Raw genomic sequence first — 17,862 nt, forward strand, 5'->3', positions numbered from 1 at the left:
CTGCCACACACAGTTACGATTTGTAGACTTTTGCTTGCATTTATACAAAGCAATTGGATGGGGTGTGATGTTCTCCAACGTCGTCATTTTGGGCCAAGCAGGTAATATTAAATGTGAGAGACTAGGCATGCTATTATGCAACTTATTTCTTATGTAGGCCCTTTTAAATTTAAACTATATTCTGGTCCGTCCCTCCAACTTTCTGCTTCATAGAAGAAGGAACATCTCCACTGCACACAATGGAGATAGAGAAACCACAGAGAGAGCTCTCAGTACCAGAAGTGCTATTTCCAGGCAAATTCAGGGCATTTGGGTATGGACTGGATTGCCGTAGGGAGGGAGGTTGAGTTAGGTGACGGTGACAGCGATTCCGTGTCAATGTCAAGGCAGTTTTAGACATTATTTATTGCTCAGGCAGGAAGGCAGTCAAAGGCTCAGAGTTACGGGCAGAGACGCTTTCTGCTGCTGACTCAACAAAAAGGCTACAGCCCTTCAAACACACAACTCCTTCAGAGCAGAGAATGCGGCAAACTGACTCTGTGGCACACAACATAGTTCCTGTCCCGACAAAATACCAAGCCAGCTGAATCAAAGTTAAATGGCAGGAACAGAACTATACCGCATCTTCGAGAAACAAGAGGGTGGAAACCAATGTAGGATTCACCCCACTCCCACTCGAAGGCAAGTCTGCCAAAAGTGAGGGCTCGCCCACACTTCTGCTTGTCTCGCTGCTTTCTCCTGAGGAAACCTGCTCTCTACCACTGAATTAAAACAACCCATCAGTTGGGTTTCCCGCAGATTGATGTTTGCTCTGATTCAGCAGTAAAGAGCACGAATTCCTGCGGAAAGCAGCATGGCCAACAGACCTGGGCCTAGAAAGCACAGGGCAAACAGAAAATCTCTCAGCCTCGTGCTTTCTAAACTAGAAGCAATGGAAGTACAGTGGTACCTCGGGTTACATACGCTTCAGGTTACATACGCTTCAGGTTACAGACTCCGCTAACCCAGAAATAGCACCTCGGGTTAAGAACTTTGCTTCAGGATGAGAACAGAAATCGTGCTCTGGTGGCACGGCGGCAGCAGGAGGCCCCATTAGCTAAAGTGGTGCTTCAGGTTAAGAACAGTTTCAGGTTAAGAATGGACCTCCGGAACGAATTAAGTACGTAACCAGAGGTACCACTGTATGAATGAGGCCATGCAACCTGATGTCTGCTACTGACTGGGGAAACGCTAATCAGAACCGGCATCAGGGGTTGGCATGGCTTAGCACCTGCCATGGGCCTCAGGGCTCGGTAGAGCCCCACCAGGGTCCTAATCCTTATCACACACATACCACCCCAGTAATGCTAGTTGTATAAATGGTGTCTTGTCTAGTTTGGCCCTGAAGCAACCCAGTGCAGTTGTGGCTGAGGCACAAATGCTCATTGCTTATGAGCAATTGCTCTGGCTTCTTAGCCACTGCATGGTACCAGCTGTGGAGCGTCTCCTGCCCTGGCCCAAATAGTGGTGGGTCAGTGCCAGAGCAGCCCTTACACAGTACTGCGGAGGAACTGCCTCTGAAAGGCAACTCAATGTACTTTTGGGAGGCTTTCTTGTTCTTTATAGAAGAACAACAAACCTTAGCATTTGTAAGAAGAGTTACTTACCATTCTGTTAGTAAAGTTTCCGAAATCATCCTTCAAGATATGCTTGATCATCTCTGGCTCAGATACCACAATGTACATACGACGACCCATGTAATACCTGCACACGAAATGGAGAATTGTATTAATAACGAACAGAATTGTGCTTGGCTATTTGTTTAGAAAAGCTACCATTTCAGACAGGTGTACCCTCCTAACCGATAAGATGGGCTTTCATAGGGATTCTTAATCTGCCTTACTCAATTGCAGGGCTCTCAGTCAGTAAATTATTCAAATATTACTCTATTTCCTCAATAGTTGTCCTGTTTTCAATCATCCACAAAGGGTTCTCTTTTAGGAACATAGGAAGCTACTGGGCCAGACCACAGGTCCATCTATATCAATATTTCCTACACTGACTGGCAGCAGCTCTCCAAGGTTTCAAGTAGGGTTTTCACCTGGGGATGCCAGAGATGCTGGTTTTTAGAGTGAGGATCAAACCTATCCATTCTTAAGGAAATCAGCCCTGAGTGCTCACTGGAAGGACAGATCCTGAAGCTGAGGCTCCAAGACTTTGGCCACCTCATGAGAAGAGAAGACCCCCTGGAAAAGACCCTGATTGAGGGCACAAGGAGAAGAGGATGGCAGAGGACGAGATGGTTGGACAGTGTTCTCAAAGCTACTAGCATAAGTTTGACCAAACTGCGGGAGGCAGTGGAAGACAGGCGTGCCTGGAGTGCTCTGGTCCATGGGGTCACGAAGAGTCAGATTGAACAGTATACCAACTCATGACATAGACAAACACACAAAGGACTCTACCAAATAAACAAGACTTCGACACAGTACAACACCCCCTCCCAAATTCTAGCAAGATTAAAATTAGGGCTACATGAGGAAATGCAGCAATAATTGGCACCCAATACACTCTCACACTGCAGTCAGTGGGTGGAAATATTAATCTGCCACAGATGCTCCCTTAGCAGCATTTCAGAGGGATGAAATTAACTTTAACGGACAACATAAAATGAAACTCTTTATGAAAACCTGAATCACATTATGTTTATTTGGATCAAAATGTATTGGAACTAGCAAATTGGTTGCACATTTCCACTCATCGCCCGTAATAGATCTTTCTGAGGACGGTGACAGCCTACAATGAAGTTAAAAGCTATTCTGTTGTACTTGAGTCATAGGATCTTCCGGTGTCATCATGATGAATTCAGTTATTTAACAGGAAGGTGTTGAGTTTGTGAGAGGGAGGGGGGGATAAGGATGAAAACAGAAAACCCACTGAAGCACAAATGAATTAAAAATATACAGGTAAAACCAGGGAAATTGCTTTTATGCAAGGTTTGATCTTCATTTGAGGAAAGATGTATTGGGGGAATCCAAAAACACAAGGTAGCAAGCACTCTCTTTCACCTCCAACGATGACTGCTTCTCCAATTTCTCTGTTATGTGCATTTACATTTTCCCTTCCCTTAACAGAAAATTAAAAAGCAGCTGAGATGCAGAAAGCGTTTGCGGAGAAAATCCAGACAGAGTCATCATGACCTTGATTTTTTTGGAGAATGTTTTTTTTTTTTGGTGATCCCCCTCCCCTCTGCATCTCCCCCCACCCCACCCCAAATATGTTTCAGAAGGTTTGGGGATGCTCTTGCAGATTTAGCAGTAGGACAAGGGGAGGGAAGCCTCAGAAGAGAGGGGGGATTGCTGAGAAATGCTTCCCTCCCCTTACCGTCAACTAAGCCACACCACTGGATCCAACTCCAGATGTTCATATATGCTTTTTCTGTAATTTCAAATAAGTGTCATTCCAAAGCAGTTTGTTGCAAAGTAGTATTTAATTTATTTATTTATTAGTAACCCCCCAAAAGTGGGATTCCCCCCCCCTAAGGACACAACACACTTCTGCTGCAATTAAGAAGTTTTATTTATTCATATCCTGCTCTTCAAGGGGCTCATGTATACTGATTCTTTCTCGCCCTGCCCCCCCATATTACTGCCTTTAGGAAACACACCATGTTTCTGTAGTATTGGAAGATATGGATTTGAGTGTGAATTAATGACTGTACAATAAGTAAGTAATTCTGGATCAATGACTTAATACATAATCACAGTGAAGAAGCTCTTGGGGGAATAAGGACAGAATGTTTCTTAATGATGTTGGACTAGAAGAAGACTATGGTTGACTTTAATTCATAATAATAGTAATAATTAGGGGGTGGTGAGGTTGGCCCCCGCCAGGTGCGCAGGCAAGGGTGCAAAATCGGCTAAAAATATGTCCATAAATATGTCCGTAAATAAAAATATTGATTACTGCCTCATAAGAAAAGGTTTTAAATAGAGGGTGAATTGAATGGGGGGTGGGATGGAGGAGAGGCAGAAAGAAGAGCTAATTTGTCAGTGGCTAAGGGGTGAAATCTGGACAGTTCTGCCAGGGGCGCAAGATCACCTAGCTACGGCTCTGATTGTGAAAGGCCTTAATAAAATCTTATTTAAGAATGCAAAAATAAATAAATAAAAAGGACACACAGCCTGTTTCATGGCTGAGGAAATACTTAGGGAACCTCCATCTCTTTCTCTCTCTCTTCCTAACCATGAAAGCATAGAAAGAGCCTGCTGTATCAGGCTAGTGGCGCATCTATTTCAGCACCCAGTGATCTCAAATTGTCATTCCACATACAGAGCCAGCCAATCGGCCAACGAAGAGATCTATCTGAGGTAGAGCCACGTATAGTGTGAAACATAGGAGGGAATGGCTAGTTTGGACACCTGGAACTCTTGGTGGTAGAAGATGCAAGGCCATTGAGATCTGCACTGCTGTGGCTGAGATCTATGAAAGAACATTCAGTTAACACACGCGCACACGTCGAATTAATCAGTGGTGCAAAGAGGATGCCAAAATTGTTCTAATTTAGGGCAACAGCCCAAAACTGTTGTGATATATAAAAGCAACAGTGTTATACAGAGCTTTAAATCTAAAAAGCCAGAGGGGCCTATGAGCTCACCAGTTCTTACTCTTCGGCTCTAGAGGGAGCCAAAGAGATTTTGTTCCCACAAACCAGATTGCTGGGATAGCTTTCTTATGGGTAAAGCAGGTGATACTGTTCGAGGGCTTCAAATAGATGCAGCTTTATCATACAAGCTCCCAACTGTCCCTATTTACCACAGCAAGTACCAAACAGGTGCTCTGAGCCACCCCCGACCCCCAATATCCTTATACCTGTCCCTCCCTGGGTGACCACTATGCATATTTTTGCCATTTGGTGATCCTTCTCAACATTTAGTGCAGCTTGCTCCAGCTGTCATTCCTGAAGGCCGAAGTTCCTTCCTTAGGGTCGTCTTGAAGCTAAAACCTCCACATAAGGAGGGATTATACCTTATGTTCGATGCCAGTGCATGTGAACGGACACACTAATGCCAGGCTCAGCCTGCCAGGCCTCACACAGATGTCTGTTTTGAACAGTTAAATAACCTATTTTAAGGCAATTGTGTTTTTCCTAATATATCTTTAAACAAAAGTTAAAGCAGCCTCCGAGGCTTTAAAATTGGTGGCAGGTAGCCAGTGGCAAACTTCATGAGTACAGCAGCCTAGGCCAACCTGGTGCCCTCCAGATGCTGTTGGACTACAACTCCCATCAGCTCCAGCACTGGCTAGGGTTGGCAAGAGCTGTGGTCTAACCACATCTGGAAAGCACCAAGCTCCAAAAAGCTGTTGTACATCATACAAAAGACACAGAAGATCTTTAGAAATGTGTGTGATGTGAGGGGGTGGGGAGGTTTGGTATGAGAACTAGGGCGTTGAAGTGTATGTCCCTACTATCATCTGTGAAATATTAGAGGGAATGTTATTATTGCAAAAAATGTGTATGTTTTAATGTTTTCAATAATGCTTCAAAGGTAGCCCAGAGGCTTCAGACAACGTATTACACCGGATCGCCGGATAAGTAAGGAAATCTCATTTTAATAAAATTTTATTAAGATTTTCCATTTAGTCCTTTTCTTCTAGAAAATCAGTTGCTGTTTTCATGCAGCAGTGATATTTGCTACAGTTCGGCCTTTCCCAGTTTGTGCTCAACTCAAAAGCTCTTTTCCCAAAGCTTTGCTTTTAGGGGGCTTCAGTGGGCTGGAGCTGGGGGTGGACATCTCAGGGGTCAGAACCGAATGTGCCGCCCCTGCTAGAGTGCCTGCCTTTTTCTCTCTCCCCTTATCGCAAGCTGATGAAGAGACTGTTCTCTCCATTGACTTGCATCTACTGACTACATAAGTGTGCAGATGCATGGTATGAAGGTGATTTTTAAAGAAATGGACTCTTCAAGCACCATCTGCTTCCCATGCTGTGTGATAAAGAAATATGTTACAGTACACATTAAGACCCTCCCACTTTTTATTACACTTCGCAGTTGCATGTAGCATGCAGTGGTGTTATAAACAAGAGAGATAACAGTGATGTGCTCCATGAAATTGCATACAATTGTGACTCACAAATGAAAAGGGCTTCAGTGCAGATTGCACCACAATGTAAGTGCAGCACACCCACCAAATCTAGCCCAACACCCATCGTATTGATGCAAATAGTTATATATTTTAAATTACATGTCTGCTAATCAGTTGTCATTCTCCAGTAAATTTATCTAATAAGACTTCAAGGACCAAAAACGCTGTCCACCTCCTCAGTGATGTATTGTGTTTTAACAAAATACATACAGTTTAAATAAGCATTCATCCAACTAGTTATCATTCATCATTTTCCAACGCAAACCATAATTTCCTTGCATAGACTAGTCTGTGCTACAAAGGGATAACTCTGGATTATAAATTTCTTTTTCTGTGTTTTTCCACAGTTGCACAATCCAGTGTATTTGATTATGCTAAATAACAATTAGCATTTGTATATAGGGTGTTTAAAACGCTATATGCAAATTGTTTTAGCAAGTGAGGGGCAGACATTGTAACACAATGCACTGCCAAAGGCCACTTATTGGGAATGTGGTAAAAATATGAATTGGGTGCTTCCTTATCCACAGGTCAGCCTCTTCATTGCACTACTACACAAAGTCTCCTTGCATATTGTGTAATGTTTTGGATATTTTCCTGCCTCTGGTGTGCATGAAGGGCTTTGACCATTTTGCAAGCAATCAATCACTTTTTAAACAACCATCTCCCTTTTGCATTAGATTGTGACTCACCTGTGCTAGGTCCAAAGCTTGCAAGCAATGGCCTTTCTAACATCTCCTGTCATTCATCAACACACCATTAGAGGCCAAAGCTTGAGACAATGTACATTAACACAGTAGGATGGTCTCCATTCAGATTTTGCTTCGCTTCACAGGACAAGTACTACATAAAGGGCTGTTTTTGTTCAATATGGCATCTGTGTGGGAAAACACCTGTGCCCCATTCACTCTGTTTACAGCCGGTCCATCAACTTGCAGAAGGCTTTGATCTGCCTATCTGTTATCAGCTCTGTGCCGAATTCAAACACATTGCTTGGATCATAATGGAAAGAAAAACGGGGAGGGGGATGCAGAGGGGGGTTGAAAACAAGGCTTTGCTTTATTTCTTTAGTAGATGCCTGGTAAAGCCAAGCAGAGATCATCTGAAAATCCAAATGCAATGGAAAATGATATTATCTTTTATCTGGCTAAGAGAGGAGGAAACTACACTGAGAAAAGCAAGGGTGGGTGTCTATTAAAAGACTGCGGGATATAAACACGCTGAAGGAAAATGCTACTTTCTTAAGTGTCATTCATTTCTAAAGAAAACAGAGGAACAACCTAAGCCATTCTGTTCCCTATTTTTAGATACGTTCATTGACAGCAGGTAGGTAAAAAACACAGAGAAAGTAAAGCGCAAATGTTTACTCATTTAAAAATAGACACCAGGCCTTCACCACTTGCTTAATTATTTCAGGGGTCAGCAAAATGACCTGCTGCAAATAAAACCCAGGTCCACTTGCAATGCATAATGTTGACTCTTTGGCACAAAAGTGGCGTGTGACGCACAGCCCAGATGCAGTTTTTACAAAAACAGTGGTTCTGAACCTGAGGTGTTTGTGTGCATCTTAAAAAGAACAGCACAGTTGCATGCTTATTTTTATGTCACTATTTGCATTCTCCAGTAGGTTTCCAAGATTATTACATAGACAAAGACTCCGTTTCAGAATTCAGAAGGTGGGGTTGGGGGCAGAAAGGTTTTCTTAGCAAAGGATAAAGGGCCGTTCTTGGATACGTTCAAAATTAGACTGAAAAGAGGAAGTGTATTTTAAGGGCACACGCTATTATTTTTAGTAACTCTTAATAAATATAGCAACAATAAGCAACAAAAGCTGGTCGTCTCCTTTTTTTAAAGTGCATTGTATCTTTGGTATGTCTATCTAACACCTAGTGCCATCCAATTGTTCGTAAGGATAGTTAACTCAGTGTAAAATACATGTGGGTTGCTCTAGCTCGCCTGGTTTATCACATATCTGTCTTGTTTGCATCTAAAACAGGGATGAAGAGGGATCCAGTCTTTACATAAAGTAAGAATGTGGGGGGTAGGGAGTGCAAGTCACCCCCTACCCCCTCCATGCCTGACTCTACGGCTTTAAGCAATCTTCTCCCAGCCCATCTTGCTTCCAGTATTAGAGCCAGATTTGGGGGGGGGGGCTCCTTAAAGGAACAGAGTGCAGTAGGACATGGCAGAGAAGGCGGCACTCCTCATTTTCCATACACCCTTTGCACATAAAAATTAGACCTCCTCAACCCTACTTTATATACAAAAGGCTCAACACATTAACAGCTGCCCTGTCACATCTAGTTTGGTCTTTAGTGTGTAGAAACACTAAGCTGGCCAGAAAATATAGGTGCTTGTCACCTTGTCAACAAGATGGCATCCTAGCACCTGTGTGCTACAGTGATATGGACAACTGGGGCGCCATGTTTTAATCACGCCTCACATCATACTCCTTGGAATGGGAAACTCTACATAAACCTTCCAGCATTTCCTCTGGGACTCATTTCGAGGTTTGCTAGATCAATCTATTATCTTTTATTTGGATGGTGTCATCATACTTTCTGGCATTTCAGGGACCAATGAGCTCCACGTCTGTCAGGTCTATTAGGAAAAACAACAACCGAAGAAAGCTCTGCCATGTAATAGCACGTTAAAGTATGAATTTCCATGCAAGGCCGTTGTATGCTTGGGCGGTTTGCCTGTCCAGAGAAGCCAACCTGGGCCAGATGAAAAGGAGAACAGAGTTCCTGCCTCTTCTATACAGCTGTCAAGGATGCAGGACCCCTGTCCTCTTTCGCATCCGGAACATTTACTTTTTTAAGAGGTTTTAGTACCTCCTCCAGCCCTTCCCTCTCTTTTGTTCTGTTAGTGGCTGCTGCAATCCTGAATGCATTTGATATCTCGGGAGCCAGAGCTTAGCATTTGAAGCATATTAAAATAGCCAGATTGCAAATCAAGAAATGGCAAATGGCATGCAGCAGACTATTTAGGACATACATACCCTTGCCCCTCATTTTGTAATGAACAAAAAACAGCATTCTCATAAAAGCCTTTTTTTTTTCTGCAGCATGATGCCCATGCAGCTTGATACTATGCATGCTTAAGTCCCACTAAGATAAAGAGGGCTTACTCCAAAGTAAGAATGCATAAAACTGAATGTATGGGTATTTAGGACCAGATTACCTCCCCTGGTTTAACCATGTCGACTTAATAGCGTTCATATGTTAGATTTGGACATACTATATAGAATTAGTAACGACCGGGGAAAATCTGGGAAAATAATAATCCCATTTATCCAGTCCTCTCTCCTGTTCTTTTCCTTCCTGGTAATGAAATCAGACAAGGCTGCAACAACAGTTTTACATGAGATTACACACAGGCAGCTACTCTTTCAACTCTCCGCTGTAAATGTCACACTCAAGTGTTCCATACACTATATGCATCAGCAAACTTTTCACTACATCATTTCCTCCATAAACTCTAGCCTTGAAAGTGCTGTCTACTCTACTGTAAAAAAAAGGGAAAAAAAGAAAAAGATAGTCTCTATGCCATTCCACATCCCCATACTGTACAAAAAAACTTTCTTATCGTGAGCTGCATAAAAAGCATTGAGAAAAGAGAAGTTTAAGGAGTTTAAGTACAGGGCATTGCTAAAGCAAATCCTTAATAAATGCTACATTTACAGTTTCTCCAAAAACAGTTTTCCCAAAAGAGCCTGAAAAAAAATTAAATCCCTGCTTCTCTTAAGGGTCAGCAAACGACCGCCTGGCAAACGAGAGCTGCTAATTCAAGGACGCTGACGCACAGAGGGCTTTAATTGTTACTCTTCTGTAAGCTTCATGCAGAAATGCAACTGACTTTCCACTCTTTGGTGGGTTAAGTGTTTTGTTTTTTATGTGTATATCCCATATGTTCCAAGTAGCTGTGTGGGCAGGAAAGCAAAATTGCACCGAAACGTGCCATTTTAACAATGTGTTTGGGTTTGTAAAATCACTTTTAAAATTTGCACTAGAATGCTTTTTTTTAAAATGCTATTGCGTAAATATTTAAATATTTTTATTTTATGTAAGCCACACTGGGCTGTAAGTTTCACACTTGGTCATTTCCGCTCATACATCCGCAACACAAGTGTCTCCAGTGCTTTTTTTTCTAACAATAAAATGAAATAAAGGTTTAGGGGTTCTCTCATTTTCCTACTCATATTGAAATACTGCCCCTCAACGAGGCCAAACTAAGATTCACAAAATGTTTAGGGGTATGCGTACCCCTGCGTACACCCCCCCCCAAAAAGCACTGACCCTACTTCGTGTTCCATGCTTTTAGAAGCAGAAGAGGATGAGCAAAAGAGGGAGGCTTGTCTGGCCTTTGGGAAGGCAGTGAAAAAAACTCAGGAAAATCTTTTGAACCCTGGGCCTGCTTTTATTTTATTTTTAAATATATAATTCTTTTATAATGATGCTGCTTTCAATTTGTTTTTCTACTAATTTTATATGTGCCCTCCTTGGTTGCACTTTTTTATTCTGTTGCATTTTCTCCGTGTTGTTGTTGTTTATCCACAAGCCACTTGGGGGTCCTTTATGTTATTTATTTTTATTTCATAAAATTTATATACTGCTTGACTGTAAAAAACCTCAAAGTGGTTAAATAACCCCAAAGTGGTTTCACAAACCCAGTATGCATGCTGAAGAAGGCTATTATTGTTATTTTATTTATTTAACAATAATAGGGGCTATATTAAGAGAGGTTGTTTAATTAAATTACAAAATAATAAACATAGTTTTCCTCAATGTGCATACTGGGTTGTTGAGTCAAGAGTTATAAATCAAGCTGTATACAAGTAGTGAATTAATAGTAGTAAATTGTATATTACTTGTAAAGCATATGCTGTACATGCAAAAAAAACCAGTTTCAATCCCTCACATCTCCAGTTAAGGCATCAGGTGGTGCAAAATACACATCTCTGACTGGCAACCTGGAAAGGCACTGACAGTCAGAGTAGCCAATATGAGGTACATTGGACACAAAGTCTAACAGGACTTTCCTGTGTTCCTATTACTCAAACACCTCCACACATAAAATCTATGCAGATGTGAAAAGCCCCTACTCTTCCACCCATTTTCACATTCAAGTTTCTATACGTGACGTGGGAGTTTTTGAGAAACCAGGACTTTCCCTCCACAATACGGAGAGTACCAAAACCACATATGTATTGTCCAATATTCCGTAACACCCCAGTTTGATTTTGTGAATTGTTTCTGGGGGACTGTCAAAGAGCTAACCTCTACAACACAGCTGAAAAACGTTTATTGGGATAAGACTATGAAATGCGCCTCTATCAGTGACAGGTTCAGAGGATGTAGGGCCTTAGGATCCCAAGGTTATATATATTTTGGCTTCTTTTCAGCCTAACAAGTTGACATGATTACATGCGAGCATTTGTCATATATGGTTGCTGATGATTAGCTGAAGCAGTATTTCATTTCATTAACACACCATGAAAGCTGTTAATAGGATTGTGCTTCTTTACTACTCCATTTGGACAGGAATGTGATCCTAATAAGATACGAGGTCAGCTCCCCTGCTTGGGAGAGAATGAAACTGTCTGCAGTACTTTATCTTGGCAAACACTGGCAAGCAGAGGGTTTCCAAATGCTTTTCCCACCAAGCTGCTATTGTATTTGCCCACATTTTATTACCCATGCTTCGGCTGTGACATTTTCACTCAGTTGAACCGGAGTTTGTTTTGTCTGCATTTTTTAAAACATAGTGTATGCCTGACTGACCTCTCTGTGATGTCGTGGCTGACATTCCTTGAGTGGTTCAGCCCATTACTATTATCAGCTTCTCAGTGGAACTGGGAATACAGAGCCATGTTTTTTCAAGCTGCTATGAAGCTGCACTCCCCTTTTACATTTCCAGAGGGGCAGCCGTGTCTATTGCAGCAAACATGGCAAAGAGCCCTGTGGCACCTTAAAGACTAACACATTTATTATGGTGTAAGCTTTCCTAGGCTACAGTCCACTTCATCCGATGCATCTCCTTTTACAGTTACAAAATCTTCTCTGTGCATTCTCCACTCTTAGAAAAACTTAACTTGGGTCAACTATATAACAGTAACTTACATTTCTGCATGGATGAAATTTCTTTGAAACAATGAGGCTTCTCCCCTGAGGATTTGACAATGATGGGGCTAAACAGAGCAAGGCATTCATTGTCTCAGAGTTAGGGATGTAGAACCCCAAAACACACAGTATTTATAAAATGATACCTCCCCTCTATTACTGATAGAATTCAAATTATGGGTTTAAATATTAAATCTTCCCAAATATGAGGGTGCTTTAATATTATGTAGGTTCAGTGATTTATTTTCTGAACCCTTCCAAGGAAAATTTCAGGGTACCCCTTTTGAAATATGCATGTGTCCTTGCGGAATTGCAGAAGCTGAGTCTACCACACATCTGGCTATTCTGTTGTATTAAGAGACAGAATACAAAAGTCAAAATTGTGCGACTTAAGGAAATGCTTGAATGAGTATATTTGTCATGAACATGCAGGGTTTTGGGGAGGAGGAAGAGGATCCTGGTGAGGGGTGCAGCTGGGAGTGTGTCACATAGGAGCAAGTTGGGATAGGGAAGGAGAGGCTGTTGTAGACAATACTCACAGGGTGACAGAGGAGGATGATGGGGCAGGGGCCAGTGCACAGGAAGCCAAGCAGCAGGACTCCTCACCAGAGAGGCCCCCGTCCCATGAACACGGCAGGTCCTAAGGCATAGGGAACAGCGGGCAGAGCACTCCCAGAAGCAGAGGCAGGCCAGGGCCTGCAGCCTGGTTCACTAGCTGGCCAGGTGGGGAAGGAGGCATGTGACTCCTCAGCTGGGACAAGCTGAGAGCAGGTGAGGGTCACCTGCCTCATCAAGCCCAGATGCTGTAATCAGCAGTCACAGTTATAAGGCAGCAGCAGAGCTGAGGTACTATGTCTGCTCAATTGCCCATGTTGAGGGACCTCACCTGGGTTTCTCCTTGGGTTTTGAGATTGGCTGCTGAACTACTATTTTGGCTTACTTGGACCATGTGGATTGGCTTCTGACTTGGAACTTCATCTTGGCCTCCTGTCTGCCAGGTAGGCCAGGGGATCAGGACAATATTGGACATTTTATTTTTGCAGAAGGAAACACTGTTCACACATTTTGTGTAAGGGCACACACAGTCTACAGTACACCTGTACAATGAACAGAATCAAGATGGGGGGGGGGTTTCAGCCGGAACTCACCAAACCTCTTGAGTGGGCACCATTGCCATTATAAGAAAACAAGGGAGGCGATCATGGTGAGTTCTGGCACCTCTTTTTCTAGAAAAGTAACACTGAACATGAACATTCTCAGCATTCAGTTTTGGTGCTTCCATGCCACATGAGGACAACTACTTCTTCTGCCACATCTTTCCCCCACCCCACCCCTTACACAGCTTCTTCAGCTGGGCTCATAGCTGCCCATTAGGTTGCCAACTAACATTTGTCTGCATGGCCTTTTATTTAATCTCTTACCCAACTCGCAGATTTTTGTTTTGTTTTGTTGATGCAGACAGAACTTTAAAGAGAGTTGTGTTCTCCCTCAATATCTCCAGCCCACGTGCAAAAAAAGACATGCAAAATAGATTACATTGACCCTGCTGGTGTCCAACACTCCCCTAGGGCATATGCTCACTCACTTTGACACAGTCTCTCTCATGTACACATAATTCTAAATTATACAAACTCTCACTGATCCCAAGACAAATGAAGAAAGGCCAGAGATGGGAGCGATCAAGAGACCACTGTTCTATGAATTTTCAGTTTGTTTCCATTCACTCTCATAAAGTGATTATTTGTTTCTCTTACGCTGGTTGAACATTTTGTTGCTCCTGCTTCAAACAATGTCAGCCCTTGTTATTGGAGTGCTGAGTTGAGGGGCAGATACTGGGATCTCAAAAGCCAGCCAGCTCCAGAATCTGTCCCATAGCACCCCAAACCCTCTGGACCATCCTGGTTCCATCTTGGCCTGTCCCTGCCCTCACAGCCCACAATCCAAGGAGGCCGGGGTGGGTGGAGGTTGAAAATCAAAAGTTGTTAGCCCTACTTTGGTCCAATGGGTAGGCTCATGTCCTGGTCAAGTACAGTGTGACATTGTCCCTCTCATTCCATCAACTACTATTATTATTAGGCTGAATTAGCATTCTATGGTTTTTTTAGTGTGTTTGTGGGAGGGGGTTATTGGTTAGTTTCTGTTTTATTATGCATTTTGAGTATCGGTTGCTGGTGATCACGTGGGGAATAACTGTTGGACCCAGATCCTGGGATCTGCTCTAGGTTAAGCATTGGAATCCCCGCCATCTCTCACTGCTTGGAGATTGGGGTGCGTGCAACAATGCTGCTATATCAAGAAAGAAAACCCAAGGGTGATGAATAAGCAGAAGAATAGAGGGACGGAAGAATCGCATTGCTGGCTCAAACCCAGGACCATCTAGTCTAGGATTCTGCTTCCAACAGCAACTTGCCAGAGATCTCTGAGAGTTCATAGGCAGGGCATAAAGGTGAACAACCCCGTTTGTCCCTGGCATCTGGTATTCAGAGTATGCTGCCTCTGTACAGAGAGATTCCATAAAGCTAATACAGATATATATATTTAAAAACCCTCTCTAAAGCTACGTTATTAAGGTCATCTGCAGGGTGACAGAAAGTAGAAGATGAAGGGATTACGGCTCAGTCTTCTGGGAACCTGCACACAAGTCTCTGCCTGAAACTCATTTAGTAGTTCCAAGACTAAGAGACCTGTGGCACTGTACAGGATAGGTCTGAGATCTGCAAAGAACTGCAAGATTTCTTGGCCAACATTGACATGATGTAGGAGAGACCCAATTAGCTTTTTTTTGTTTTGTTTAAAAACAATTTATACTTATAACAGTTGCAGAGAGGAGGACCCTATGCACTGGCAATGGGGGAGAGGGAGTTAATTCTTTCCCTCATTCCCCCAAAGTCAATCTTTGCCTTTGTCTCACACACATTTAACTTTGCAGCTTTAATAGCTACGGGAGAGAAATACAGGTTAAACAGGTATCTTATTTTCCCCCAACAGATGAGTGGGGGGGCAATTTCCATCTGGAGGGGACATTCAGCTGCTCTGAAGGATAACTAAATAAAAGACAGCTGATCACATTAAGCTTGGTCCTAGGTTCTACAAGCAAAAGAGTGATTTGACCATCTTGTTTCCGGAATAATAACATAGCAACCCAATTTTTAAACTGGTGGATTTTCAAAAGCAGACAGAAATATAGCATAAGGCCTGCTTTTTGAAGAGCAGGTGCAGGAACTATCTGTTAAAAGGTTTACTGATTTTCTTTGCTTTTAATAATGATAGTTCTATATATATTTTTAATAAAGATGGTTTTATGTATATATTTGCTTTCAAGTGTGGATTCTAACATTGTTTATTATCTTCAATTTTATTGTACAGATTTTTCAATCAAGCAGCTTTGAAGTCTTCTAAATAAATAAAACTTGGGGATTTGAGGAAGGGCTGTGCTTCAGTGGGAGAAGGTCACGGGTTCAAAGCCCAGGTAGGGCTGGAAGTATCCCTTACCTGAACCCCTTGAGAATCGCTGCCAGTCTTTGTAGACAACACTGAGTTAGATGGACCAGTGTCTGACTCAGTATAAAGCATCTTCCTATGTTCCCAGAGGCATGTGCTGGACCCAGACCATTTAGGGCTATACATTACCACTGCTTTCATGTTTCACATCCCAACTCTCTGCATGTGTCTGTTGCCGTTTCTGTATCATTGGACTTCAATTTACTTGTAGCCAAGTGAAGTGAAAGCACATTAATGGATGCTACTGTGCTAAAGCTAAAGCTCAGACCTACCAAACACACAAAGGACAGTGCTCTTAGCATCAAGCTATAATTACACAACCCTAAAAGGTGATTTAATCCTCCCTCTTCCAGCAAAGAGAGAGGAAAAGGTGAAGGGATATTTCTTCGTTTAGCTAATACAATGCAGCTGCACAAAATTGATTCTGGGACCAGTAAGATTTGGGCGGAGGGAGGAGTGAAATCTAAAACCTATATATGAGCAGGAAAACAACCCTATAAAGTAGTAATGAAGAAATTTATTGACATACATAAAAAAATGGAATGCTATTTCTAAAAAGTCAGTTGAAATTATTGTATTCAGCTCAGCGCAATGTGGATATTACAATGAAGAGATGCTTTCTAAAAATAATAATAAACCCCCAATCCACAACAGATGTTAAAGGAGCCATTTCCCCCCACAGCAAGAAAACATTAACATGAAGAACAGCCCCTGTTGCCTTGTGAGATGTAATTAGTTGTGGGTGATCTCCTTTTGGAGATAACATGCACTGTTCGTTTCAGTTCGAAAGCTGAGTGATCCTCTTTTCAAAAGGTCAAGCGGCTGATTATTTGGAGGGGAGATTCTTAGATCCTACTCTCTTAACTTTAATTTCCCACATGGCAGGGAGTTGTTTTTGTATCAGTTTCAATACAAAATTTCCGAAGCAGTGTACAATATAAAAAAGGCCCCATAACAATCAAATCATGAGAGAGCATAAGTATCCTAAAATAATTAACAACGAAAAATGCAATAAAAAAGCAAAGGCCCTCAACACCATGAACATAGCAGCAAAGACACGCACATAAGCAAGCAAAAGAGGGGTCTTAACCTGATCAGAAAACGATAGCAGAGTGGGAACTCTAGAAACCTTTGGCAGGAGGGTGTTCCAGAATGACAGGTTTACACCTGAAAAGGCCCTGGGAGCTACCTGGGCCTCTATCCAAAATGGCACCAAGTCACTTGCACAAGGATTTCTGCCTGTGCATTAGAATTTTCTCTTCTCCTCTGCCATGCCCCCCCCAATAAATTTCTTTGCATGCATTTCTGTCTAGTTTCAAGATATTGTATTTCTTGAATTAGATTGGCATTTACCTTTTGTATCCCTTTTTAAAAATTCTGTTTCTTTTACTTATATGTATGCTACAGATCACAGTTTTGACGTGTCCCAAACCACTGAAGTTGTCATTAATCTTTTTTAAAAAAAACCAGGAGTCTCTCTGTAGTAAAAAAATTATTACTAATAGTATCCAGGGGTCTAATTTCCAATAAAGATTTAAAACTGTGTACTCCCCATTGTATTCTGGCGATAAGAGGAACTGTCCAATATATTAAGAAGACCATTCTCTAAGTTGTTAACCTGATTAATCAGACCTTCTATGATTAATAAATCCAATATGACATAATTTTTATTCCTTGCTGACATATGTGTACAGTTTCTTAGTTCTGGATTGGCTATGCATCAAGCCTCAAAGTAAATGTGTTATGTAATACGTTATAGAAGGATGTTTTAAAAGCAGGTGGTGTGCATGGGGTGTGCGGTAGGTGAGACGTTCTGCTTTTATCAAAATAATAAATAAGTGCAAGATTTAAGTCACTACCTATCACCACTTTCACCTTACTGAAATGAGCGCAGTAACGTGAAAGTTTCATCCAGAAATTGTTCTTGTTGGGTATTAGGTACATAAATAGAGCATAATGTCAGCCAGGAGTTATCTAGCAGATCTTTGAGGAAGATAAATCTTCCATTAGCTGGACCACTGCTTCTGACCCGTCAAGCTATATTTTATAGTCACCCAACAACACACACAAAAAACAGACAGAATCACACATAGGAAAATGCCTCAGATTAGACCATT

At 42.0% G+C, this 17,862-nt stretch overlaps 1 protein-coding gene across 3 annotated transcripts in view; it reads right to left on the reverse strand.

The window, feature by feature from the left end:
• TBXAS1 (thromboxane A synthase 1) overlaps nucleotides 1-17,862 on the reverse strand; it is a 207,316-nt gene that overhangs the window by 119,505 nt on the left and 69,949 nt on the right. For all 3 annotated transcript variants that reach the window (XM_083574202.1, XM_083574203.1, XM_083574204.1), the window contains exon 5: nucleotides 1,647-1,743. In XM_083574202.1, the coding sequence (XP_083430328.1) occupies nucleotides 1,647-1,743 (97 nt within the window). The remainder of the gene's footprint in view (nucleotides 1-1,646; nucleotides 1,744-17,862) is intronic.

The sequence above is a fragment of the Podarcis filfolensis genome, assembly GCF_964270895.1.
Source record: "Podarcis filfolensis genome assembly, chromosome: 10".
NCBI lineage: Eukaryota > Metazoa > Chordata > Lepidosauria > Squamata > Lacertidae > Podarcis > Podarcis filfolensis.